At 29.9% G+C, this 26,772-nt stretch overlaps 1 protein-coding gene across 3 annotated transcripts; it reads left to right on the forward strand.

Moving 5' to 3' along the window:
• Positions 1 to 19,965: 19,965 nt before the first annotated feature.
• Positions 19,966 to 26,772, forward strand: LOC137823489 (uncharacterized). Of its 3 annotated transcripts, none has more exons than XM_068628653.1 (7): positions 19,966 to 21,249; positions 21,687 to 21,962; positions 22,282 to 22,349; positions 22,530 to 24,162; positions 24,280 to 24,410; positions 24,571 to 24,751; positions 25,598 to 26,772. In XM_068628653.1, exons 2-7 carry the CDS (start codon positions 21,812 to 21,814, stop codon positions 26,212 to 26,214), a joined length of 2,781 nt encoding a protein of 926 aa, XP_068484754.1. In that variant the 5' UTR covers positions 19,966 to 21,249; positions 21,687 to 21,811; the 3' UTR covers positions 26,215 to 26,772. The 3 variants fall into 3 exon arrangements, with proteins under 3 accessions (XP_068484754.1, XP_068484755.1, XP_068484756.1); XM_068628654.1 differs by having other exon boundaries at positions 20,038 to 21,172; XM_068628655.1 differs by having other exon boundaries at positions 21,241 to 21,444.

Below are 26,772 nucleotides of genomic sequence, written 5' to 3' on the forward strand. Positions count from 1 at the left end.
TCTCTAAATATTTAACTTTCTAACAAATTGAGTTTTCACATTTTTTAATTATCTAATTAATTAGTTCTTAAAATAATTACTTTTTCTAAATAATTATTTCTTAAAATTATAATATTTTGAAAATAATTTTATTTCTTAATATGATTAGTTTACTAAATTTTTATTTTTTAATATATGTATTTTTATAAAATACTATTCTTCAATACAATTAACTTTCTAAACTTTTATTTGTTAAATATATATTTTTCTAGAAATTTATTCAAAATATTTATTTTTCAGGATAAGATTTTTTATTTAATGTTTTAGAATTTTCTTTCCTTTGTTTTTAAATAAATAAATAAATAAAAATTCAAGTTTAGATTGGAATTGTTAGAGTAAATCATATTATTTAGATAATTATTCAGCACAATATGTTGTTGGAGAAAATAAATGATCCAAATATTTTATTTTTATAAAAATTTCTATAATGCACATCTTTTGTTGGTGAAATTTAATTCTTAGAAAAATTAGGTTTGATTTGATGAGTTGCATGTAAAACATGTCTAACTAATTAAGATTGCTCCTTAAAATCATGTGATAATATTTTTGACTTCTTATGTACTTAGTTGTTGTTAATTGATATATTAAATTGGTTTGGTCAAAGACTCTTATCATAGTAATCTCCTTAGGGTTTTAACAATGGATAAACACTCTTATCAAGGTTAAATGCAACATATTAGATTATAGTTATTTTAAAGTTATCATCATGGTCACTGTTTCTAATTAGTCACTAATTATTTCAATATTTTTGAATTATATAATAATATTCATTTGAATTATGAATATCTCTTAAGATATTATTGAGATTCATTTAAAGAATTGATTTTTTAAAAATAAATTAGAGTTATGAAAAGAAAAAGAAAAAGGGAAGAAAACAGTGGAAACTAACAAAGTAGGGTTTCCATAATAAAGATAAGATAAGATGGTATGTGTCAGCAATGAAATTCTGAAATGAACACATATCACCTAAATATCTATATGTTTTCCTCTTCTTAAGGTCTAATCATGATTATCTCATAAACTAATGATAATTGAAGAGAAAATAATAAGTTATTATGATGCAAAAAGAGTGTGACATTAGGAAAATTCTAAAGCTACTTTTAAATTTCTTAATCAATTGGTGAACATCAAAGTGAAGTTTGTACACGAAATTTCAAAAGCAAATTGACCAACCCTAATAATTGGATAACATAAACCAATAAGGTATCCACACATTTTATACTCGTCCAAATTATAACCTTGTTTATTGCACAAATGCTCCTTAACACTGCTTTAATTATAAAGTTGTTTTGTCTTGTTGTGGAATTGTGTATAATAGGGATGATATTGAACAATTCTAACCTGTCAAATATTCATGATTCTGTGTCTTGTAGTATTTGAGAAATACAATTTTTATTTAAGGGCCATAGGCTTTGGTATTTTTAATTTGTAAACACTCTAATAGCTTATCCAATATTAGGAGTATTAGTTGAGATGTTAAAGGTGTTATGAGAAACTTCTATGTGAATAATGTTGTAAAACAGAATTAGGTTTTGCAAAATAAAAACAGAAAAACAGTTTAATCTCCCATTGCCTAGTTAAACGTGTAGTAATAAATAAAATTCTGTTTTGGAGGTGTAACAGCAATTGATTTCTGTTACGGAGATACAAAATATTTTTGATTTCTCTTTCTATATAAAGAGGGGTTCCATCCTCTCCAAAATGCACATCTCTCTCATTCACTCTCTTCATCTTCTTCACCCACTCTGAAGCTTCTTTTCTCCTCTCATTTTTCCACTTTCTCTCTCCTCACTTACTTTATTTTATTTTAAGTTTTATATTGGGTTCCATTGGGTATCACTCTTTCAAAGAGTAACTTGCTAGTTCTGATCCTCAGAAATCTCTGGGAAGTTCCTGTTTTATCCTGGGGGACTTGCGCAATACACCGCGGATAAGTCCTTATAAACAGTGATTACTCACGCCTCGGGAAACCAATTTTGTTCGTTTTAAAGCCTATTTTTAATACAATCGTAATGACTTATGGCTGAAAATCCGAACAACAACGACAACACTGCTCCGGGACCGTCAAATGTTGTTTTCGCAACGTAAACCATTTTTGAGAAACCATTTCCGGACGTCTCCAAAATTGAAGTCTTCACCGGTCAGAACTTCCGACGTTGGCAAGAACGCGTGTCCACCCTATTGGACATGTACGGAGTTGCTCATGCACTTACAACTGCCAAACCCGACTCAACCACGGCTGCAAAACAAGTTGTTGACTAGATCCATGCGAATAAGGTATCCCGTCACACTTTACTCAGTGTGTTATCTAACGATCTATTCGATGTTTATGCTTCTTATAAGAATGCCAAAGATATTTGGGATTCTCTTATCCTCAAATATACTGTTGAAGACATCCTTAGACAAAGGTTCGTAATTGCAAACTACTACTGTTGGGAAATGATCGAAAGCAAAGACATCAAAATCCAAATAAACGAATATCATAAGCTGATTGAAGATATCAAAACTGAAAGCATAACCTTGCCGGATGAATTCGTGTTCGAACTCTTGATCGAAAAGTTCCCGCAATCTTGGATGGATTACAAACAACAACTGAAGCACATACACAAACAAATGTCTCTATGAGATCTGATCACCCACATCATCATCGAAGACACAAACAGGAAGGAGTGCGCTGCTGCAAACGCCAAAGCTTTGTCTGCCAAAGCAAACGTGATAGAAGACAAACCAGCTCCAAAAAGGTACGAGAAAAAATTTGATCACAAAAAGAAACCTAATAACAAATTCTCTCGTCCCAGTGGAGACATAGGGCCAAAAACGACTATCCTCCTAAGGCAAATCTAGCCGAAGGGGAAGATACTATTGTGGCAGTCGTTTCACAAGTAAACATTGTGACAAATGTGAGCAAATGGGTGGTAGACTCTGGGGCTACCAAACACATCTGTGCAAACAGAAATGTGTTCACCTCCTACACAAGTGTGGGGGATGAAGAAGAACAAGTATATCTCGGTGATTCCAGGACAACTCCTGTCCTAGGAAAAGGAAAAGTTCTTCTGAAGCTCACATCTGATAAAACTCTAGCTTTGAATGATGTGCTACATGTGCCATCAATTAGAGTTAATTTGGTCTCTGTGGCATTACTAAGCAAAGTTGGAGTTAAAGTGTCATTTGAATCTGACAAGATTGTTATGACAAAAAACAATGTTTTTGTGGGAAAGGGATATTGTGATCAAGGCCTTTTTGTATTAAACATTTCTGAGATTATGAATGAATCTAAATCTTCTGCTTATATTGTTGACTCATATGATATATGGCATGCTAGATTAAGACATGTGAATTCTTCGTATGTTATAAAATTGCAACGACTAGGATTAATCAACATGCATGACAAACAAAATAGTAAATGTGATGTATGCGTAGAATCTAAAATAACGAGGAAAACATGTCACTCTGTAGAACGTCAAACTGAAATTCTTGGTTTAATTCATACCGACCTTGCTGATTTAAAACAAACCATGTCTAAAGGTGGTAAAAATTATTTTGTAACTTTTATAGATGATTTTTCTAGATACACCAAAGTGTATTTAATTAAACATAAGGATGAAGCTTTTGACATGTTTTTAACTTATAAAGCGGAAGTAGAAAATCAATTGAATAAGAAAATTAAGAGAATTAGATCAGATAGAGGTGGTGAATATGTTTTATTCAATGACTATTGTGTAAAAGAAGGTATTATTTATGAAGTAACCCCACCGTATTCACCTGAGTCTAATGGAGTAGCTGAAAGGAAAAATAGGACTCTTAAAGAAATGATGAATGTCATGCTTATTAGTTCTAATGCTCCTGATAATTTATGGGGTGAATCTTTGCTTACTGCGTGTTTTTTTGCAAAATAGGATACCACATAGGAAAACTGGTAAAACACCCTATGAGTTATGGAAAGGTTATCAACCTAATTTGAAATACCTAAGAGTGTGGAGGTGTTTAGATAAAGTGATGTTACCTGATCCTAAGAAAAGGAAAATAGGCTCTAAAACATCTGATTGTATGTTCTGAGGATATGCAGAACATAGTGCTGCCTATAGGTTTCTAGTTCTTAATAGTGATATAATTGAACGCAACACTATAGTAGAGACAAAAAACGCCGAGTTCTTTGAACACATCTTTCCGCTAAAGAGTAGTGGTACATCTGAACAACCTATAGATAGTGTTAGTGATACCTTGAGTGAGGATGTTAGAAGAAGTAAAAGATAGAGAAAGAACACATCTTTTGGAGATGACTTTTATACTTATCTAGTTGAGAATGATCCAATAAGTTTTGTAGAAGCTACTAGTGCTCCTGATTCTAAACATTGGGATAAGGCCATTAAAACTGAGCTTGATTCAATTAAGAAAAATAATACGTGGACCTTAGTAGATCTGCCTAAAGGAGCAAAACCCATTGGTTGTAAGTGGATCTTTAAGAAGAAGTACCATCCTGATGGATCCATAGAGAAATATAAGGCAAGATTAGTTGCTAAAGGTTTTACTCAAAAACATAACATAGATTACTTTGATACTTTTGCACCTGTTACTAGGATTTCCTCTATCCGTGTATTGCTAGCCTTAGCATCTATCCATAAGTTAGTAATTCACCAAATGGATGTTAAAACAGCTTTTCTGAATGGTGAATTAGAAGAGGAAATTTATATGACTCAACCTGAAGGATGTGTAGTTCCAGGTCAAAAGGAAAAAGTATGCAAACTTTTAAAATCTTTGTATGGTTTGAAACAAGCACCAAAACAATGGCATTAAAACCTTGATAATGTTTTACTTTGTGAAGGTTTTTCTACCAATGATGTTGATAAATGTGTGTATTCTAGATCTGAAAATGGTGAATATGTCATTATATGTTTGTATGTGGATGACATGCTAATTTTTGGTACATGCAATGATATAGTTTTTAAAACAAAATTGTTTCTTGGATCTAAGTTTGAGATGAAAGACATGGGTGAAGCAAGTGTGATTCTAGGAGTTAAAATCATAAGGAAGGGAGATAGTATATTACTATCCCAAGAAAAATACACTGAGAAACTTCTAAAGAAGTTTGGTTACTATGACTTTAAGTCAGTGAGTACCCCTTATGATACTAACTCTAAATTAAAGAAGAACAGAGGAGAATCTATTTCTCAAACTCAGTATGCCCAGATAATTGGGAGCTTCTTGCATTTAATGAGCTTTTCTAGACCAGATATTGCTTATGCAGTAGGTAGATTGAGTAGATACACTCAATGTTCTAATCAAGATCATTGGGAAGCACTTGCGAGACTCATGAAATACTCTAGAGGTACAATGGATTATGCCATTGAATATAGTGGATTTCCCGTTGTGCTAGAAGGGTACAATGATGCTAACTGGATCTCTGATTCAGATGAGACAAAATCCACTAGTGGTTATGTATTTACACTTGGGGGTGGTGCAGTTACATGGAGATCAGCCAGGCAAACTATTATTGCAAGATCAACAATGGAATCTGAGTTTGTTGCTCTAGAAATGGCTGGTAGTGAAGCTGAGTGGTTGAAAAACTTCTTAGCAAACATTCCTTTAGGAATGAAACCAACCCCATTTGTATTAATGCATTGTGATTGCCAATCGGCAATAGCTATAACTAAAAATAAAAGCTACAATGGAAAGAATAGACATATACAATTGAGACATAATTTGGTGAAACAACTATTAAAGAGTGGAACGATTTCTATTGACTATGTCAAGTCAGAACGGAATCTGGCAGATCCTCTGACAAAACCCCTAGGGAGAAAAATGATTTTAGAAACATCGAGGGGAATGAGACTGAAGCCACCTGCAAACAAACAAGTGATGGAAACCCAACCTTTGTGATTGGAGATCCCATGAATAAGGTTCATATAGGTAAAAACAAGTCACTTGTTAGTTCTGCTAACACTGATATTGATTTAAAATCAATTTTGTCCATTCCTATGGTGTGTGTGTGTGTGAAAGTGCTATTTACTGCATTATCGAGAGGATAAACTTTGTGGTTAAAATTCAGAGGTAAAAGAGTTTTAACGATTTACAAAGTTTTAATGATTTTCCTATCCCTTATTGGTGGTGTGTGATTTGCAGCATACACTTGATGAAATCACCTATATGAGTGTCAAGTGGGGCTGCTTGCATGAGTTCTTGGCAAGATCTCTATAGCACTCATGAATACCGGGCACGCGCATGGCCTAGTAGCGCAACACAACGATAACAACAAGTAATATGGGGGTGTATTGTGATTGATAAACCTCTAACACATACTAAGTGTCTTGGTTCATATAACTTGCTATACCAACTACACTATGTGTTACATTAATCAATCTAAGACTGGTTCATATAGCTTGCCATACCAGATTTGATGCATTACATCTTAGATGAACCCAAAAAGTTTTTATCTCTATGTTTTATCTTTTGCAATATGTGGGGGATTGTTGTAAAATAGAATTAGGTTTTGCAAAATAAAAACAGAAAAACAGTTTAATCTCCCATTGCCTAGTCAAACGTGCAGTAACAAATAAAATTCTGTTTTGGAGGTGTAACAGCAAATTGATTTATGTTATGGAGATACAAAATATCTTTGATTTCTCTCCCTATATAAAGAGGGGTTCCATCCTCTCCAAAATGCACATCTCTCTCATTCACTCTCTTCATCTTCTTCACCCACCGTGAAGCTTCTTTTCTCCTCTCATTTTTCCACTTTCTCTCTCCTCACTTACTTTATTTTATTTTAAGTTTTATATTGGGTTCCATTGGGTATCACTCTTTCAAAGAGTAACTTGCTAGTTCTAATCCTCGGAAATCTCTGGGAAGTTCCTGTTGTATCCTGGGGGACTTGCGCAATACACCGCGGATAAATCCTTACGGACAGTGATTACTCACGCCTCGCGAAACCAATTTTGTTCGTTTTAAAGCCTATTTTTAATACAAATAACATGTTAATATTTTTTTATTAGCAATAAAAAATAAATAAATGGGAACCACTTTAGGGGTGGTCCAACCCTTATACAAAAATACATAATATCAATCTCCTAGCTAGAAGTGCCTACCAACTTGACAAAGATACTACCAACACTAACAAACATTAATGAATCAACCTCATACAAGTCAAAGGATTCAAAATCCAACTAGGATAAGGAAAATAAGCATAACGAGACTTTGTAACAATCCAAGACCAAACCTTAACTTCTGCCGATGCGAACACTTCTGACACATATGCCAGAACTCTTTTGAAGATGACCGAGTTCCTATGTTTCCAGATTTCACTCACTATGTCAACCCAAATTGTACCCCAAACATCATTAACCGAATCAGAAGTCTAACCCATCTTGAATTGTAAAAAATTTGACATAGGATCCTTGTGAATTACGAACGACACTCCAAGCCACTCAAAGCAAAGACTCCAGACATGCCAAGTAAACCTGCAAACGAAGAACAAGTAACAGGACAACTCATCCTCCTCCCCACACAAACCGCCACCCCACGCCTTACCAAATTAACCATATAAGCAATCTTATTCTCCAACACCCTCCAAGCAGTGAACAAAGCAGAAGCCAAGACTTTACACCTCCATAACTTACTGTATATTGGAGAAAACTCCCCGCCTCGATCCTTCCTTACCTGAACATAGACTGAGTTAACTGTGAATGTTTGACACCCCCAACCTTCCAAACCCAACTATCCGTCTCCCCACAACATGTTGATATAATTAATAGGAGAAAAGTCTTAAATTTAATATTTAGATTTTTTATAACTACCAATATTAAAATTAGTTTGGCATAGATTTGATAGAAGAAATCTTCTTCAGAGCATTTGAAGTATGACTTTTGTGCTTATAAGATGTGTAGTTATCCCTTCAAGTTTTCTCTTTGTGTATATAGCAACTTTCTAATTAGATTTTTTACTTATTTTAGGATTTTTTTAATATTAAGTAAATACAATTGAGAAAAAAATCTTAAATCACATGTTTATACAATCACTAATGTTTAATCATCTAAAACATACACTAATAATGACAATAATTGGATATATATATTAATTAAATGTAACAAAGTACAAATGAGAGAATAACATAAAAAAAAAATGTTGGAGACTCGTATCAACTAAATATAAGAACTTTTCGTAATATATAAGTGGCTACAAATTTCATCTTATAAGTCAAATTTATAAGATTGAATTAAACTTAAAATTCACTTCTTAATATGGTATAAGATCATTTAGAGTCTTTGCTAGTGAAAATTTGTTGATCGTACAAGTTGATAGTCTTGACGGCTACATTAACTAAAGATAAAAACTTTTTATAATATATAAGTAAAAATTGAGTATCGGATGAAGAATTTAGATGCTTGTATAATTAATAAGTTGAAAAAAATTAATTATCGATGAAGAATTTAGATACTTGGATAACTAATAAGTTTAAACAAAATCATCTGTGTTTCATGAAGTAATGAAAATTGATGGAACTAAGGAATCACGCAGAAAAATACTTTTCAGATTGGTTTCTAATAAAAAAATTCACAATCACATTAAATTAATGTAAACTTTTAGACAAAGTTGAAAAAAGTCATCAATGTGTTTCATGTAGTAGTGAAAATTATTGGAACTAAGGAATCAGGCAGAAAAATACTTTTCAGATTGGTTTCTAATAAAATATTTCACAATCACATTCATTAATGCAAAATTTTAGATAGAGTTGAAAAAAATCATCAATATGTTTCATTTAGTAATGAGAATTGATGGGAGTAAGGAATCATGCATAAAAATACTTTTAATATTGGTTTCTAATAAAAAGTTACACAATCACAAGCTTTTAGTTACCGCTAATTAAATTCTAAAATTATAACTAAATTTTTTTTATGTATTTTATATATCAATAATTGTTTAGTTTATAAATTAGTATTTAATTTAATTAATATAATATTTTTATTTTTTATTTTTAAAATTAATTTTCTTGTAATAGGAGTATTTTTAAATTTTTAAGAAAATAAATTTATAGATCTTTCTTTCTTTATTTAATGTAAAACTTTTAAATCACCTTGAATTTTCAACCATCTTTAATTTTATTCTATTAGGTCAATTTGCAATAGATGTATAACTTGTTTTCCAACATTTCTTATTAATGAAATTGAGTATGAGAAGAAAGCATTACAATAGTGTGTTCTAAAGAGGTTTCTCATCTTCCCAAATTTGATATCTAAATGTTATTTTATGAGAGATGCCATGAACTGGTCCCCTCCTTCAGAACAGTGTCTGCAACTTTTCTTTTACTTTTTATTTTTATTTTTGTAGATAGCATATGGATTGAGAACCCTTTTAAAGCCATGGCAGGTAGAAAAGGAGCATCCAATGCCTAAAAGGAAGTAGTTGCAATTAGGTCACCCACTATTATCAATTATTATTTTTTTACTACTAATTGTATAGAATGTGAAGTTAACTCAATAACAAATTTCACTCAATAGATAATTTTTGTTACATATCTTATTGAACATGATTGTCACCCAAAAATTGTAGTCATTAATTAAATCCTGGTAAATTTAGAGTAGAAAATGTAAGACTAAAAAATTATAAAATATAGTTGCATACCATTTATATATCGTATTTTAAAAGGTTAAATTTTATATCATATTTATATTCATTACAAGAAAATTATACAATTAATAACCATTTTTTTAAAAAATAAATAATTATTATATTAATTAAATTAATTATTATTTTACAGATTGAAAAAATTATTTATATCTAAATTAATTTTTATTATTGATAAATAATTTTTAAATTAGTATCTAATTATCTATTAAAGTTTTACTACTAATTTTAAAACTTGATAACTAATTAGATATAAATTTAAAAACTATTTATTAATTTTTTAATATCTAATTTAATTAATATACAAATTAATTCTTTTTTATTTAATAATTTTTTAGTAATAATGGTTTAGGTGCATTTTTACTAATGTATAATACTGTTAATATAACCAGTGTTAACATTATCTTATACTAATATTTTTAATGGATGAGACCATAAATATATATATATACTTAAGTGGAAATTTTGATTGGAAAATAATTAAAAAAAAACAAAAAGATGAAACAACACTAAACTAATAGAGAAATTTATCACTTTTCTCCATCCTTATAAAAATCTTCCTTGTGATAAAATTGACCTTTTAACTTCCGTTAATATATTAATATTACAATCACTGGAGTAAATTTATTTTTTATGACAAATTGCATAATAAGATTTTAGCTTTTTTTAAATACATAATAAGATTTTAACTTTCTAATTGTAACACCATATTCTTATATGATCTCTGTCTACTTAACGCCTCCACCATCTTACTAATAACTAGAAAAATAGTTACACACCTAAACACTGATTTTGATGCTTAATTCAAACTCATCTATTAAAAATTATAAACACGATAAATCTAATATATATATATATTATTTATTAATTACGTTTTTTTATTATATCTAAGTTTCAACTAATGAGAGAGAAATATTTTTTATAGACGCACGAATCCAAACAATAAATAAATAGAAAAACACATTTAAAATAAAGGAAAAGACACCATTACAAGATATAATACACAAATAAGATGATATTATAATGTTGTAGGAAATTTGTACTTTTATGTTAGAATAATAAGCATGGTATTATTTCCATATATTTGTAGTTCTGGAAGTGATGACAACTAGAACCGAAAGTACATCCATAAAAATTGACAATACAATTTTGTAAGACATAACATAATCTGAACCCTCACCCACCACCAAGTAAATAATACAAAAGAAAGTGCAATATATATATATATATATATATATATATATATATATATATTAAGTGAGACCTTCAACATATATACAAATAAATAATAACAACTTGTGATTATTGACATCCTTAATCCCATGAACAAGCATGCATTTATGGTCATTTTCCATCACAACTTTCCACCACAATTCTTGCTTCTTATTCAAGAGTACACGTGTGAAGGTAGAATAACTCTCCATGTCTATTTATTTGCATGTATGAGTGGAAAGTTATATATATGTATATATGAATAATTAAAGAGTTTATGAATAATTAAAGAGTTTAACATAATTTGCACTATCGATCTATTTCATATAATTTTCAAGATAATTATTATAAATGTTATTAAACTTATCATTCTTAATAATTTAAATTAATTTTGTTGGTATAGTTTTGAAATTTGTATTTGATTCTCTCCTGAATTAAAAAATTTTATGTTATTGTAAGGGATTAAGACAATACATGTTTTTTTTTATCACTAAAGAAATAAAATAAAACAAGACACATTAGGGTGTCCTAACTCTTAAACAAAAGAGGTCAAGACCAATATTCTCAACACCTCAATATAGATTCAAACACAATACATGTTATTGATTGAACAATTGATTCATCTCTATTAATCATGTTTTCCTTCCTCTCCTTATTCTCACGTTTAGGTTTCGAATCTCGATCAAAAGTACACTAGCAAAATATTCTATCATTGATGGATCATAATTAATGTGTATAATAATAAAAATAGTATTACCTAATCTATCGTGTATTTCTTTTTATCTTAATGTATTTACACAGGCCAACCTAGTATCCAATACCGAAAGTAAATGATTGTTCTGGTCGATACAATTAATAATATTATAAGATACTATTCTTAAATAGGGTATAAAATTGTTTTGTATTGTCCGAGTTAACCTAATTTATGTTATAATTGAATTAAGTGTGTGTGTTCATGTTTTTTTTTTTAGTTTTTTGTGGTCCTAAAGAAGTTGTTATGCACCCACCATTCTAAGCCCACTAACCTTTAGTTACATTGTATTCCTTTAATGACAAGCCAGAGAAATGAAAAGACAATTTGACAATGTGTTGATATCCAGAGTGAGTGAATAAAGAAATGGTCTAATTTTGAAGGTATCACACAACATATATAGGGTATCCCATCCCTTTCTTAGTTCATAATATATAATAAGTTGCACCTAATTGGGGTTAATAATGATGCATTAGATTCCATGCTTGTGGTCCCAAAGATTTGACCCTCACACCTTTTATCATAACTCAAAACAAAAACACTATCGATGGCTCCAATAGATTCCACAACTCTCATACAACATCTACATGTAAGAACAAAATTGTGTGTCACATAATTTTATTGCTTCTTAACATCACAAATTTTCAACCAGATTTTCTTTATCACTAACTATCAACCTTCAATGCATCACATAAAGTACAATTACAAGGAATCAAAATTGCACCACTTTTTCTTTTCATGCCAATAATATTTAATTATACTTTTTTCTTAACACATTTTTTCCTCTGCATTGATTCTTGTTGATTTTAAAAAATTTAATATGATAAAGATCAAACATTATATAAATCGTTTTCGCTATAAATACATATTCTATTTTTGTAATAATTATTTTAAAAGTTATTATAATAGTTTTTTAATTAATTAACAGTGTAGAACTTTTACGTTTACCGTGTATACCTATTAAACATTGTAAATGTCATACAGTTATAAGATTAAAATATTAATCTTAGAAAATTCCCCATTAGTTAAAAAAATATTATTTTTTTTGTCTTTGAGCATATATAATTTTGTGAACAACTAAATAAACACTAATGAAAATACAATTCTTATAAAAAAATTTACTAATAGGGAGATGAGACCCTAGAGAATTGGTTTCGTGTTCCTTTCTTCTATTGATTGGTAAGTTCACACTTCAGTCTGCTCCTTTTGTCTTCGTGTTACTGTTGCCTGATTGCTCAATCTCTGAGGAGAATGCCCAATGGAGGTACCTGCAGAAGGCACTTCGATGCTAAGTCAGCAAAGGACGTTCAACACTCGGATGTGTACAGTAATAAATGACGTACTTTGTTTTTTGAATGTGCGCTATTTATATTGATTTAATGAGCTTACCTTATTGAGCCGAATTAGTGAGATGAGTCTCACTTAAAGGTGTATTACCTAATTCATAATAATGATTTAGCTTTGCTGACCTTGATTGAGCATTAATAGACCGAGAGTGTCGCTCATCATATATAGACGTATATCATTCGATTGGTTCGACTGTGGGAGTCGAGTCTGGTGCTAACCGTTCGGTTCATACCGGTACATTTACATTGAAATAAAAGTTATAAAAAATTCTTAAAATAACGTGATACAATTAAATTAATACAAAACAAATTAAAAAAAATGGTAGAATGACTTTTGATTCATTTATTATAAAAATCATGGTTAATATTAATTGAAGTGTGAATAATGCCTTGTGTCTTGTAGAGGCATGAATTGGACAATAAATCATGGTCGAAGTTTGCGGGAGAAAAAATAGATGTGGGCCCAATTGGAGTATTTGTAGGCCCAACTGCTCCTCACATGTTGCATACACCCAAAATTAAGCTCCATGCCTCACCCCTATAAAAAAAACAGGTTAAGAAATGCTTCTTCAACAGAAGCACATTTGTTTTCTACTGTGAAAAACTTGAATTCCTTAGGTGCTACTGTGAAAATATAATTACTAATAGGTATTTTTATGATGATTCCAATTATTTTGTAATAAAACCAACTACAGAAGTTTTGATAAAAAAATATTAGTTAAATATATTTTTTTTATCTTTCTATATGAGTGAGAAAACATATTTAACCTAAAAGATATTGTGTATTTTTTATTTTTTTTTGCTTTTACTTAAACATGCATTCAGGAGAAATTTGATTTTGTTGTTAAACAACCAAACATAATAATTTATGGTAAAATAAGATTTAGCACCGAAAGAAGATGATTGAGTAGCATACGCAGAAAGAAGCATAGTATTAGAATGGATGTTTTTGTTTGACATTTACTTCAACGTGAAATGATGTTTGGTTGTGTGTGTCAACGAGACACATTGCTCGAGATAATGAATGAAGACAAAAACAAAAGTAAAATTAGTTTGTGGTTATTAAGTTAAGGTAAAACGGTAATGAAAAATAAAGTAAAAATAATTAAAATAAGTATCTTTATATATATATATTTGAGAACTGACACATGAAGACTTTATAAAGTTAAAACATTGAAGTGGCCCACATTTATAATATTGGGAAAGAGTTTATTTTATAATTAGTGTTGTAGAGGAGTTAGTGGTTAGGTTTACTAAATTATCGATTTAAAACAAGTTAGAAGAGTTTAAGGGGAAAATTAATGAATAAATAAGTAAACACGACAACATGTTCATATTAATTACTTTAACTGATTTTTTCAATAAAAATAATTGTAAATCTCAGCCATTATTTGTATAATTGTTTTTTATTGCTCCATCAAAGTGGTGTGATAAATGGAAACGATGAATCTCAAATTTAAGAAATCATTATGTTCCCGTTAGGGAGATGAAACCTAAAGAACTATTGAAGTCTTTGTTTTTTTTCTTTCCTTCGGGCACGTTCCTAGGGTTTTACTGGGATCCTTCTCGCCTTCGTGTTACTCATTCGGCTCTTAGATGAATGCCAAATTGGGAAGATACTTGCAGAAGACATTCCGACGCTCAAGTCAGTAAAGCGGGTGTTCGACACTTAGGTAGGTGTACAGTAATAATGACGTACCTTGTTCCTTGGAATGTGTGCTATTTATATTATTTTAATAGGTTTACTCATTGAGTCTGATTAATGGAGTGAATCACACCTATGGTTGCATTACCTAATTTTTAATAGTAGTTTAACTTCACCGATCTTGGTTTGAGCATTGTGTCGGTCAGTCAAACCGTCTGTGGATGTCTCGGTCAGCTCGATCGGGAAGACTGAGATACTTCAATGTATCAGTCGTCCATACTGGTACACATTGAAATTTGAAGATAAAATTACGTTAGTTAATTTATTTAGTTGTTGTTTTATATGAGCTTATTGGTCTTATTTATTATTTCATACATTTTACTATATAATAAGCAACAAGTTATACACATGATGCGATCTTATTCAAATTTTAAAGTATTTAACTTCCTATTTGAATTTATTGTAGATAGTTTTTTCTTTTGTTTTTAGATGTTTTCAATGTTGTTATTCTGCCACTTACATATCAATTTTCCTTTTTTTTGGTAGAAAATTTCAAAGAATAAATGTAAGATATTTATCTAATTAAGCTTTCTTTTAAACTATATTTTAGTTTTGATAAAATGTAAAGCTGAAATGAGTGGTCAATGATTAATTTGTGTGAAAATTTGTCTTTAATTATATTAAATTGATCTAAATTAATAATGACATTTGACGGATTAAGCACGTCATAATCATGAGTAAGAGTCAAAAGTTGATTTAATTTATACACATGCTTGCTTCCAAATACATCATTATATTATATTATAGTTTTTTAATATAGTATATGGAATAAAAAAAATACTTATATATTCAAAATAATAGTCTATGTGTTTATTTATACTAGTTCCAATTTTGAACCAATGTTTTCTCTTGCTTCTAGAACCCCAACTTTAATACTTTATACTTTGAAAAATTTTAATATATAGTTTTTGCTTCTAATAAGTAGGTGACACACCTCACCACATATTGTTACCCTTATATGCTTACTTTGTTTTTCTATATATTTATTATTCTTTCCTTTTTCATCATTTTTTTAAATTACGCATGGAAATTAAATATTCTGAAACTGCCAGTTTATTTTCAAAGCCATTATTTTTTTACAATATATATAAAACTATTTTGTACTTTTGGTTTGATATTTTAAAAAAATATATAATTTTTTTAAAATTAAAAAAATTATTAATTTTTAAATTAGTTTTTATTTTTATAAATAGTTTATAAATTGGTATCTAATTAGTTATCAAGGTTTTAACTATCAATAACTAATTATATACCAATTTAAAAACTATTTATAAAAACTAATCTAAAAATTAATAATTTTTTTAATATTTAAAATGATATTTAATTTAGTTACTATAATAATTAATTATTTTATTTTTAAAATTGTTTTATATTTAATGATTAGTGTTCTTTAGCACTTTTAATCTCTTACATTATTCGTGAATTTATTCATTTTTATTAAAAAAAAGTTAATATCTTCAATTTTCTAAATAATTTAAAGATCAAAATTACAGATTTTGTAAATATAGAAATCAAAAACTATTTCTGTATAATATATATATATATATATATAAATACTAAATATGCACACAAAATTAATTTTAGTTTGGTATTAACGCTATATAAATTTGTTCTTGCTAAGTTCTGTTTGGTATTTCCCTCTCTATTTTAATGTTTGTATTAAAAAAAATATTTTATTAATTGATATCATGATTATACTAATATTTATTATATGTAGAAAATGAAAGTCAAAAACATTGTAAGAAAATAGCAGTTGTCACGCAAACATTTTTTGATCTTTTAAATAAAATAAAATAAAATAATATGAATGTGACATCTTATCCTCTCTATATTTATTGATTTCATGACATCTTATATTGTTAGTTCTTTATAGAAGTTGACTTTGCTCTATATTGGTGTTGCCAAATTTGGCATTACATTTTTTTTCAATATTTATTTTATTCTAACGTTTTCTCTATATCTAATATATAGAAGAAAAATAGCATAAGTGTAATATTTAGTTACAATACTTCATGTTTATAAAATAACTACTTAGCAAAACTTTGGCAGATTATTTATATAAGCACGGACATTATTATTTCCTTTCTATTTATTCCATGATAATTATTCTTTTTTAATAAATTACTCTTCAATTTAAAATGTATATTGTTGTTATTATTACTATTATTATTTAGAAATTGTATGTATGGTTGGTTGCTCTTTTTGTCCTTGGTGTAAACATTATTTCATGTCTTCACTTTTAAACAAAATCATTTAACTTTATAAACAAACAATAACACTTATTTATTCTCTCCTTTCTTCTTTGATTTCATGATCTTGTCTTATATATATAATCAATCACAGGCCTACCTCTAACAATTTTCAGTTAAAAAGTTACCAACAATTCAATCTATTTCACTTTAATTATCATGCATTAATACCCTTATTATTAGTATTTATAATTTTTAGGTATTTATTCATTATAAATATGGATAAATTTATCATATGAAGATACATATATACTTTAATTTGATGATATATAAAATTTCTTTATATTTTCTATGTGATTTGTTTTTATTTTAAAATAAAGCACAGACACATATTTAAAGAAGTTCATATTTCTTTTTTACATATAAAATATATAACCATTAAGATAATTATTAAGATTTTTTCAAATCCATAAAAATTATGATTAATTTATAATGTATAAGTTAGTGTAAATTATCTTAAAAATTAATCTTGTAAAAATAATTTAAATTTAAAGTTTATTAATTAAGTAAGTCAAAAGGATAGATGAAAGGAGTTTAAGAAAACTTAATTACAATGAGTAAATTATTTTGAACTTTCATAAAATCCAGTTTGAAGACAATTTTACAATTTGTTTTTTTTTTTAAATTTATGAAATAAAAAGCTATAAATTTTAAAACAGCACATACTTTTCTAAAAAATATAAATACAGTAACTAAATAACACTAGAAATATTTTATCGTTATTTTTAAAATAAAAGAGTAAAACTGAATTACGATTTTATGTATTTAGTAAGACGTTACACTTTTTATTTACACATGAATGCTAAAAATGATTTCAAAGACATAATTTGTTTTAATGTTTTTTTTTCTTAACAAATATTTATTGGGTATTCCTTTTTCATTAATTTGTTGTTAATATTTTGTTTGTTGCTACATCACCATTCTGATATCTTCACTTTACTTTCTTTTTTGGACTAACCAACATTATTAAAATCACAATCTATTTCTAACATGATTGACCATTAACAAATTACCATTCAAATGAAAAAGAAATAAATAAAAGGAAGAATGATGAATAACATAAATGTTCTATTAAAAAAAGTGAAAAAAATGTTCAAACTACTTTTTTAAGTGCAATGAGAATCTAATGGTAACAAAAATGTCATATAATATTTGCTAATTAATTATTTAGTACGTACATTTTGTCTATTTTTTGCTGTAGTCTTTATATTTATAATCTTTATGTTTAAATTCTCAGGAGCAATTTCTTTTTATGTTTATACACTACTATTAGTTTTCGGATGACGTAAATTACCGCGAAATAGAAATACAATAAATAAAATATAAAATATAATAAATTTTCAAAAGATAAAATGTAAAAAAATTAAGTGTAAAAATTAATTATGCTTACAAATACTAAAATATAAAACTTTTAAATATATATATGTTGATCAAAGTCTTTAATAAGTTTTTTAAGATATAGTTTGATTTTGATAATGTAGAGATGAGTGTGAATCATATATTAATTTAAGTTTTTTTTTTTATATCCATCGATTAGATATTAGAGCTTTTCATAATATATAAGTGGGTGCAAACCTCACTTCATGAGCCGATTTTATGGGTTGAATTAGGCTTAAAGTACATTTCGTAATTTGTTATCAGAGCCAGGTTGAGCTTATCCTAGTGAGTGTTTGTGTTGGGCCTATCGTGCTACTCGCTATTGGACTACCCATAATATATAGTCCCACGCACGAGTTGGCAGTCTCGGCGTAAACGGGGGTGTGAGTGCAAACCTCACCTCATGAACCAGTTTTATGGGGTTGAGTTAGGCTTAAAGTCCATTTCGTAATATTTTTCTTAATTTATGTATATTATATTTATTCTATTGTATTAGGTAAAACATATATATTTTTTGAAATATAATTTTAGAATATATTAATTATTATATTAAAATATAGTTAATTATTTGATATGTTTATATAATAGTACTTTTACAAATAATTTATTATCTTATGTTATAGTTAATTATTTTAAGTAATAATTGATTATTTAAATTTTTATTGTTAACAATCAATTATGTACTGAAATAATTAATTATATAGTTTGTATCATGTTTTATATAAATTTATATACAATTTTTTCTACAAAATTAAAATGTAACAAGTTTAAAATATTTTTTTTTTAACTTTTAAGAATTTTATAAGCACGTAAAAACATGTTTTCTTCCGAGATTTTTTAAAGAAGTAGATATTTGTTGAAATTCTTGCATAACTGATTGTTTTTTTATTTTGAATTTTGATATTTTTTGAAATTAATTTTGTGTAAACTTAGGTTTAGTGTATCACTAGGTTTCAATGTGATTTTGTAATATTCTTAATAAATTTTTAAAATTAGGCATTTTGAGTGATTGTATATGTTTTGTATAAAATATTATTGCAATCCTGGATTTTAAAATAGTGAAACAATCCTGTGTAATTAAAACTGATTAAAGTAAAACTAAACCAATATAAAAATATTAGTATTATTATTATTTTTTACTTTACAATAAAAACTAAAACATAAGAACCAAATTATTAATCAATCTTAATATCTTTCTCTCTTACAGTGAAAAATCAATAAGAAAACACAATAGTTTATAATGAAAAGTATATTTATTATTCAACTTTATATATTATACTAATGTATAAGTAAACAATAATGAAAAACAAATTTATACTGGCAGTATTTTTTACATCAGAAAATAAAATAATTTTTAGTAAAAATCAACAAAAGAAATTTTAGACTTTCTCAAAGAGATTAATTACAATCTAGAGTTTAATAAGTATTGAGTATACTAATAAATAAAACTCACCATCACTATGAAGACCTTTCAAATAGTTATTATAAAATTAAAATGTATTAGACATAATCATAATAATTATTATTAAAATCAAATAACTATTAAACATGAGAGTTTTTCATTAAAAACTAATATAATTTCTGTTTACCTTCAATACATAATTTTTTTTTTGATAAAAATGATATAATTTGAAGACTTAAAGATTGTAGTGTGTTACTATTATCTTTATTTCCAGAATAGAAAGTGTGAACAGAAGAGGAGTTATGAAGCCAAATATGGATGTGAAATGTGTGTGCAATGCATCATCATCTGCAATGATGACTTTGATGGATGCTGAAATTGAAAAAAAAAACCCAGAAAAATGGTGACACCCAAAAAGACTAACATTTTCTTCCGTAGAAATCTACAACAAAGACACAAAAGCTCTGAGTATGGGCCCACACACCTCTACCATACTGTCCCAACTCTCACGTATTCTTCTTCCTCTTCTGCCAAACAAGGACAGCAACACCACCAACAACAACGTTGTAAAAGTTCTCTTTCACTTTCCCAAAATCCCATAATAACCCTCTCTCTCTCTTCTTTCTGCCACTTTTTCTCAGTCTTTAATGGCTGCCCGCATAAAATCTCCGCGTTAAACAATTGTGGGTCGGTGCAAGTTAGCATTTTTCTTATCTATTTGGTTGTCAAAAAGATACCCAATAGGAAAAGTCTTGTTTTTTTTCTTCTTTTGGGTAAAACTTGCTACCAGTTTCATCCCCAAACATTGTTATGTGAGATTGGATTGTATCTTACAAAGGCATTTTTTTTTTCATTCTTTCTTTTAACTGGGGCTGAGGGAGAGTTTTGGTGATGGAGATTGGATTCTGTTTTGTGGTGGAGTTTCAGTGAGAATGCTGTGCAAGAGTTTGCAGAATAGTGGATGTTTTGGGGGGACTACTCCGTGGTGACGTGTTTTTGTTGTTAACTGTTGCTTGGATGCTTCGTCTGTACTGTGTTTGTTCAGTGGTGAATGAAGATAAATGCACTGTTGATTTCATTCATGATTCTCTTATGCAGCAATTATGGAGCTCTGCTTGAATCAGTGATTGTGGGATTTGGATTTGACAGTGCTGGGGCCAAGCTTTTGTGTGTGTGAAGCTTTTGTATGTGATTATCAAACTTTTTCATTACGTTTAATCATTCAACTTTCTTTTTCCTCTGTTGGAAGAAAGGGAGGATTCGCTGAATAAGGGTGGCTAGGTGTTTCCATTGCCTTTTTTTTAGTGGATTGGAATTTTCAGCTTTTTCTGTAGAACCCGTTCTTCAGTATGGTCCGTGCATGAAGAAAGAAGGCATTGATACCTTTCCCTCCAAAGAAATCTTATATTGCTTCTGTGAGATTCACTCAGTTGGGAAACTTGGGGGAGTGAAATTGGAATTCCAATATTCTTTGTAAGTGAACTCACCAAGCTGCATCTTAGCCTTTTTGCTCCTACAGTTTGTTGAGTCTAAAAGAACCTGAATAATAGGTACTTGGTTTAATCATTCTTATTTTCCTATAATCTTTTAAGTTTTTTTTTACATGCCTGAAATTCCTAAGCATTCAACCAAGTTGCATATTCTTCTGTTTCCACTGAAAACCCAGATTTCTGTGCTCTAAGAGGAGTTGATGATTCAGATGATCAATCGTGTGACTCCGATTCTTTTTCTTTTTTGGTGAATCTGTGAGTGAGTTTAGTCATGGTGAATAACACCCGAGAATTTGCTTTTTAACTTGGTCCTTTTATCATGCGAGTAGATTAAGATTTTTCTTGCAAGAGTTGATTTGAACAAAGTTGATAGCATGAAGAATTAGTTTAGCTTACATATATTTAGTGCACACTATTTTTTCACTTGTTAGGGTGTTGTGCACGAACCATGACTATGAATAACATTGTTGACTCCATGTTTTTTGTCCATGAATCAGGTCACGGAAGATTATAACCATGAAGAGTTTTGTATGAACATAGGCAAGATAAGGTCAATATTGCGTTGTTAGCATCCTGAGAAAAGGAAAAGGACAAAAGAAGGGAGTCAACTGCGACAATCATCATGGCAAAGAGGTCCCAAAGATTCCCTGTGAATTATGAGAAAGACCAGTCAGGATGTATGTGGGGTTTTATTAGTATATTCGATTTTCGGCATGCTCGATTTACTCGGAAGTTGATAGCAGATAAGAGGCATGGAAGCAAGCATGTTTTTGGTAAGAAATTTTTTAACATCTAAAATTTTACTTCCATAATTGATTTCTTTGCATTGTTGTGTTTTATATATCTGCGGGGAGAGTTTCTATATGCCAAATGTATAACAAAATGTGCTTATGCTGAATAACTTGGAAGGTAAAAAATTGAATATCCTTCTGTGCAATTTTATATATCTTTTCTACAGCCATGTTTGTTAACAAATCTTTCATCATAATATGTTCTTTGTGTATACTTATCTTTTAATAGTTTGTGGCTCAACTGTGCTGATTAGTGGAAAAGAATCATAATAGTAATTAAATTTCATTTTGTTTTCTGCAGGTACTGCATTTACCAAGAACAAGTTTGAAGTGCTGAGCGATTTGGATGAAAACTATGAAGGAAATTTTGTAAGTTTGTCCATCCATATATACTTTTGCAAATCTTGAATTCTTTTCTCTTTTTTTTTCAGCAAAAAAGTTGAAGTTTGATTACTTTAAAATTTGCAAAATTCTAAAGTAACATTAGGTTATCTGCCATTTGCTAACAGTATGTCTTTTGGTGGTATTACTATGTCATATATGTTTCAGGACAGGGGAGAGAGTAAGAGACTAACACTGACAACTGATGCTGAAAAGCTTAGTGTGAAGAAACTTATAGAAGAGGAAATGATCATTGACCAGGATGAAATAAAGGATCAAGGTAACACGAAAGTGGAATCAAAACAATCCAGAATAGGGCGTGACGACCTCCAAAAGACAGATTCCAAAAGAAAAAGGAAATCTCGCAAGAAAAGCCGTGATTTGAATTCAGATGCAACCTTGAAATCGGAGTTTTCACATAAGCAGCATTCAAGGGAACAGTCAAAAGATACTGTAGATTTGGACAAAATAATGGATGATTTTTGTCATGTTGAAGCTGCTTGTTCCATGATGCATGACAATGATGGCAAAATTGATGCGCAGTCAAATCAAAAGAATGTTATGTCTGAAAACCTAGCTAATGCAATCCATGAATTTGTGAATCAAAAGAGATTGAATGGGAAAGATATGCATGAAGATGGACAATTCCTTAGTTCACGTGAACTCATGGAAGCACTTCAGGTTATAAGTTCAGATAAGCAATTGTTCCTTAGACTTCTACAAGACCCAAATTCCCATTTGCTGAAATACATTCAGGAGTTGGAAAATGCTCAAGGGAGAGATGGCAAAGAATGCAGTTCACTTACTGGCTCCAACGGCTCTGAACTAGAACTTGTTAATCTGAAACAAACTAAGGAGAGTGCCAACCGCAAGCATCGTAACTTTTTCAGGAAAAGGGGGAAGTCTCAATCAAAAGATCTGACAAATGAAAATGGGAAAGCTGAGTTTTCAAATAGAATTGTCATTCTGAAACCTGCACTAACAGACATGCAAATTTCTGAAAGTGAAAACAGCCTTGCCTCATCGCTAGATTCTCAAGATATTGCCTATTACAAAGGTCCTTCTGTGAGAGTTGGTTCTCATTTTTCTCTTACAGAGATAAAAAGGAAATTGAAACAGGCCATGGGAAAGGAGAGGCATGGAAACCCTGAAGTAATCCCACGAAAACTCCCTGTTGAACGTCAAAATAAGTTGCCAAGAGGAAAATGCAAAGATAATGCTGGAATGAGATCTCCTAATAAAGACCATTTCTTCATTGAAAAGATTGCAAGACCTATGTTTGATGTAGTGAAGAGAAACAAGACTCATACATTGATAGACTCTGAATTGAATGTAGAACAAGAAAGTAGTATTCCCAAGCGAAGTGCTTCTAACATATATGTTGAGGCAAGGAAACATCTGTGTGAGATGCTAGAAAATGCTGATGAAAACACAAACATTTCAAGCAGGCAGATTCCCAAAACCCTTGGAAGATTACTTTCTCTTCCCGAGTACAACTTTTCACCTGTAGAAAGTCCTGGAAGGGATGTGGAGCATCATTCTGTGACTGCACAGGCAAGATTTTCTCCCTCAGGAAAAACTAGGGAAGTTAGTGAGGATAATTCGTCCCCAAAACCAGAAACCTCAATTGGTCTTCCAGATCAGGAAACTAACAATTCAGAAAAGCAGTCAAGCATTTGTGATGAAATCTCTAATAATGAAGTACAAGAAATTAAGCCAGTGTCAAATTTCTCCCATGATGTTGTTCTTGTTGATATATCTGAAGTCTGGTGTCCTATTGTAGATGAGACAGTCACTGAAGGTACCGTGTTCAACTTCAAAGTACATGACCTAAACTGTAGATGCTATGATAAAATTTCAGTTTGTATGCATGCTTATATACATTTTTTAGGCTTATTATTTCTTAACTTTGATGCAGATAATGTAGAATCTGCAGAAGAGAAAAATGAATTGGAATCAGACGCAAATGGCTTCATCATAGGAAAGGAACAAAAAATTGATATCACAGAAATTCCTGATGGGGCAAGATGTTCTGGATGTTTGGATCAGGTAATGTCACTTCCTACATTATACTCTTACCTAAATAATTTAGGAATGAATAGACTATGATGCTAGAAATGTAGTCAAAGTTATATAATGGCTCCTAAAGATTTCTTCCACAGCTCCTATATTTATTGAAAGTCTAAAGTATCATTTCGTTCTTTTACAGGATGAAGATATAACAGAAGAGAATCAACTATCATCTCTACCATCATCTCCTCACTCATCGACCACTAAGAAAAATGAAGGGCTAGAATGCGGGACAGATATATGCGGGGGACCGAGTCCTGTATCTGTTCTTGATACATCATTTTCAGATGATGACTCTGGACAGTCCAGATGTCAACCTGGTAAGCATTCCTGCACTGCAACCTCAAAGGGCATCTCTTACTATCTTCTTAATAGTTAAAACCATATCTTAAAAACAAGACCAAGAAACTTTTTGTTGCAGTTGTTCTATTGTTTCTAAACTCTAAACTAGAAGTAGATATAGAAACAGGATACTGGTTGCCTGGGTTCCAGAAATCTACTCTTTCTCTATATAAATTAGAGTACACAAGTTGGAGGGCGAAACTCTAGCTTTTCTGACTCTAAATTACCTTATTTATCTATAATTTTTTTTATCTCCTTTGAACAACACTTACTCTCACAATCACTGAGAGTAGAAATGTTTTCTCTCGCTCTCATCTCCACACAGCTGTTATATAATAAAATGTTATTATTAATTTTTTTTTCTTATCAATACAAGAAATTAAATTTATCCTTATATTATCTATGCCATTTTTTGTTTATTTAAAATATGGTAAAGTGGTAAAAAGCTTCTTAATATTACAAAAAAATGAATTTCTTCTTATCATACTATTTTTTTTAAATTTTATTTTATATTATGATAAAAAAGTTAATAACTCAATATTTCCTTATCCTTCAAAGGTTTTTATTCCAGTTTTAAAGTAAAATAATTTTTTCACTGATATTATCTCCTTTTTAATTTTCTTAAAAATATTCATAAAATATGAAAGTTATTCACATGTTGTATGAGTAAAAAAGACAGTTGATCTACAAATAGTCAGTCTCCAATATTTGTATGGTTTCACATTCTTGTCCCTTTTATTCCCTACATATGCACAAAGTTGGAACTGATTCGGATTGATCCACTAACCCTTTTTATTTGTCATATTAATTTTAATTATTTTCAGTTAAATTACCAGTACAACCTCTACAAATTCAATTTGAAGAACAAAACTCTTCACCTGCAGAACATTTTGACACGGGAAAATATAGTTTTGGAGAAAATGAATTGATATATGACTACATCAAAGTTGTCTTGCATGCCTCTGGGTTGACAAGAGATCAGTTGTTGGTGAAATGCCTTACTTCTGACAAAATACTAGATCCTTCCTTGTTTGATCAGGTAGAGTTCTTCTCGAACCTGCTCTTCCATGACCAGAAGCTCCTATTCGACTCTATCAATGAAGTTCTGATGGAGGTTTGTCAGCATTACTTTGGTGTCTCACCTTGTGTTTCATTAGTAAATCCTTGCATGAGGCCAGCTCCAAGTATGAAAAGGGTTACTTTCAAGGTCTGGGAAGGAGTGTGCTGGCATGTCCTTCCCTTGCCCCCACCACGCACTTTAGAGCAAATTGTTAGGAAAGACATGGTAAGAAGGGGAACTTGGATGGACCTTGAACTTGATGCTGAAACAATTGGTTTTGAAATGGGAGAGGCCATTCTGACTGAACTGATGGAAGACACAATTTTGAGCCTTGTGAGTGAAAGTTCAGTGAGTGTTCAATTTGAGTTGAAGGACAATTAGAGCAGCTTCCACTTGTAAAAGACTACTCACTGTCTTTTGATCATACAAAGTTTAAAGGAATTCCTATGTGTGAGGTGGAAGGGAAGCAAAGAGGGGATGGAAATTGATTAACAAGAACACTGGAGATTTAGAGTTCTTTAAAGCTTACTTGGAACTTTGGTACTGTTTCTTTTCGTTCCACCTGACTAATTTCATATTGGATAATATATTGTGAATGAGAATACTCAAATAAGGAACAAGAAGTAAATGGGGAGCCAGTGGCAATTGCTTCTTGCAAAAGTGAAAAATCTAGGTTTGTTTACTATGACAAACAAAGTAAGAGTCTTACTCAGGGTGTGACTCACTTCACCCATTGAAGACAAAAGGGGTTTGATTGTAGATTTTGTAAAGTTTGATTTCTGATCCCATTAGATGGTGTGTTATAATTTTGTTTGTATATTTGCTTTTTGGTTAACCTATTGATTTCACGAAGTTATAAAATAATGTACACTCAGTTTTTTGTGGTTTGGAAGGGAACTGACATGTGACAATAAAGAAATTAGGAAGCTGTCTGATTTA

Source organism: Phaseolus vulgaris, chromosome 8 (assembly GCF_000499845.2).
Source record: "Phaseolus vulgaris cultivar G19833 chromosome 8, P. vulgaris v2.0, whole genome shotgun sequence".
In the NCBI taxonomy this organism is placed as follows: domain Eukaryota; kingdom Viridiplantae; phylum Streptophyta; class Magnoliopsida; order Fabales; family Fabaceae; genus Phaseolus; species Phaseolus vulgaris.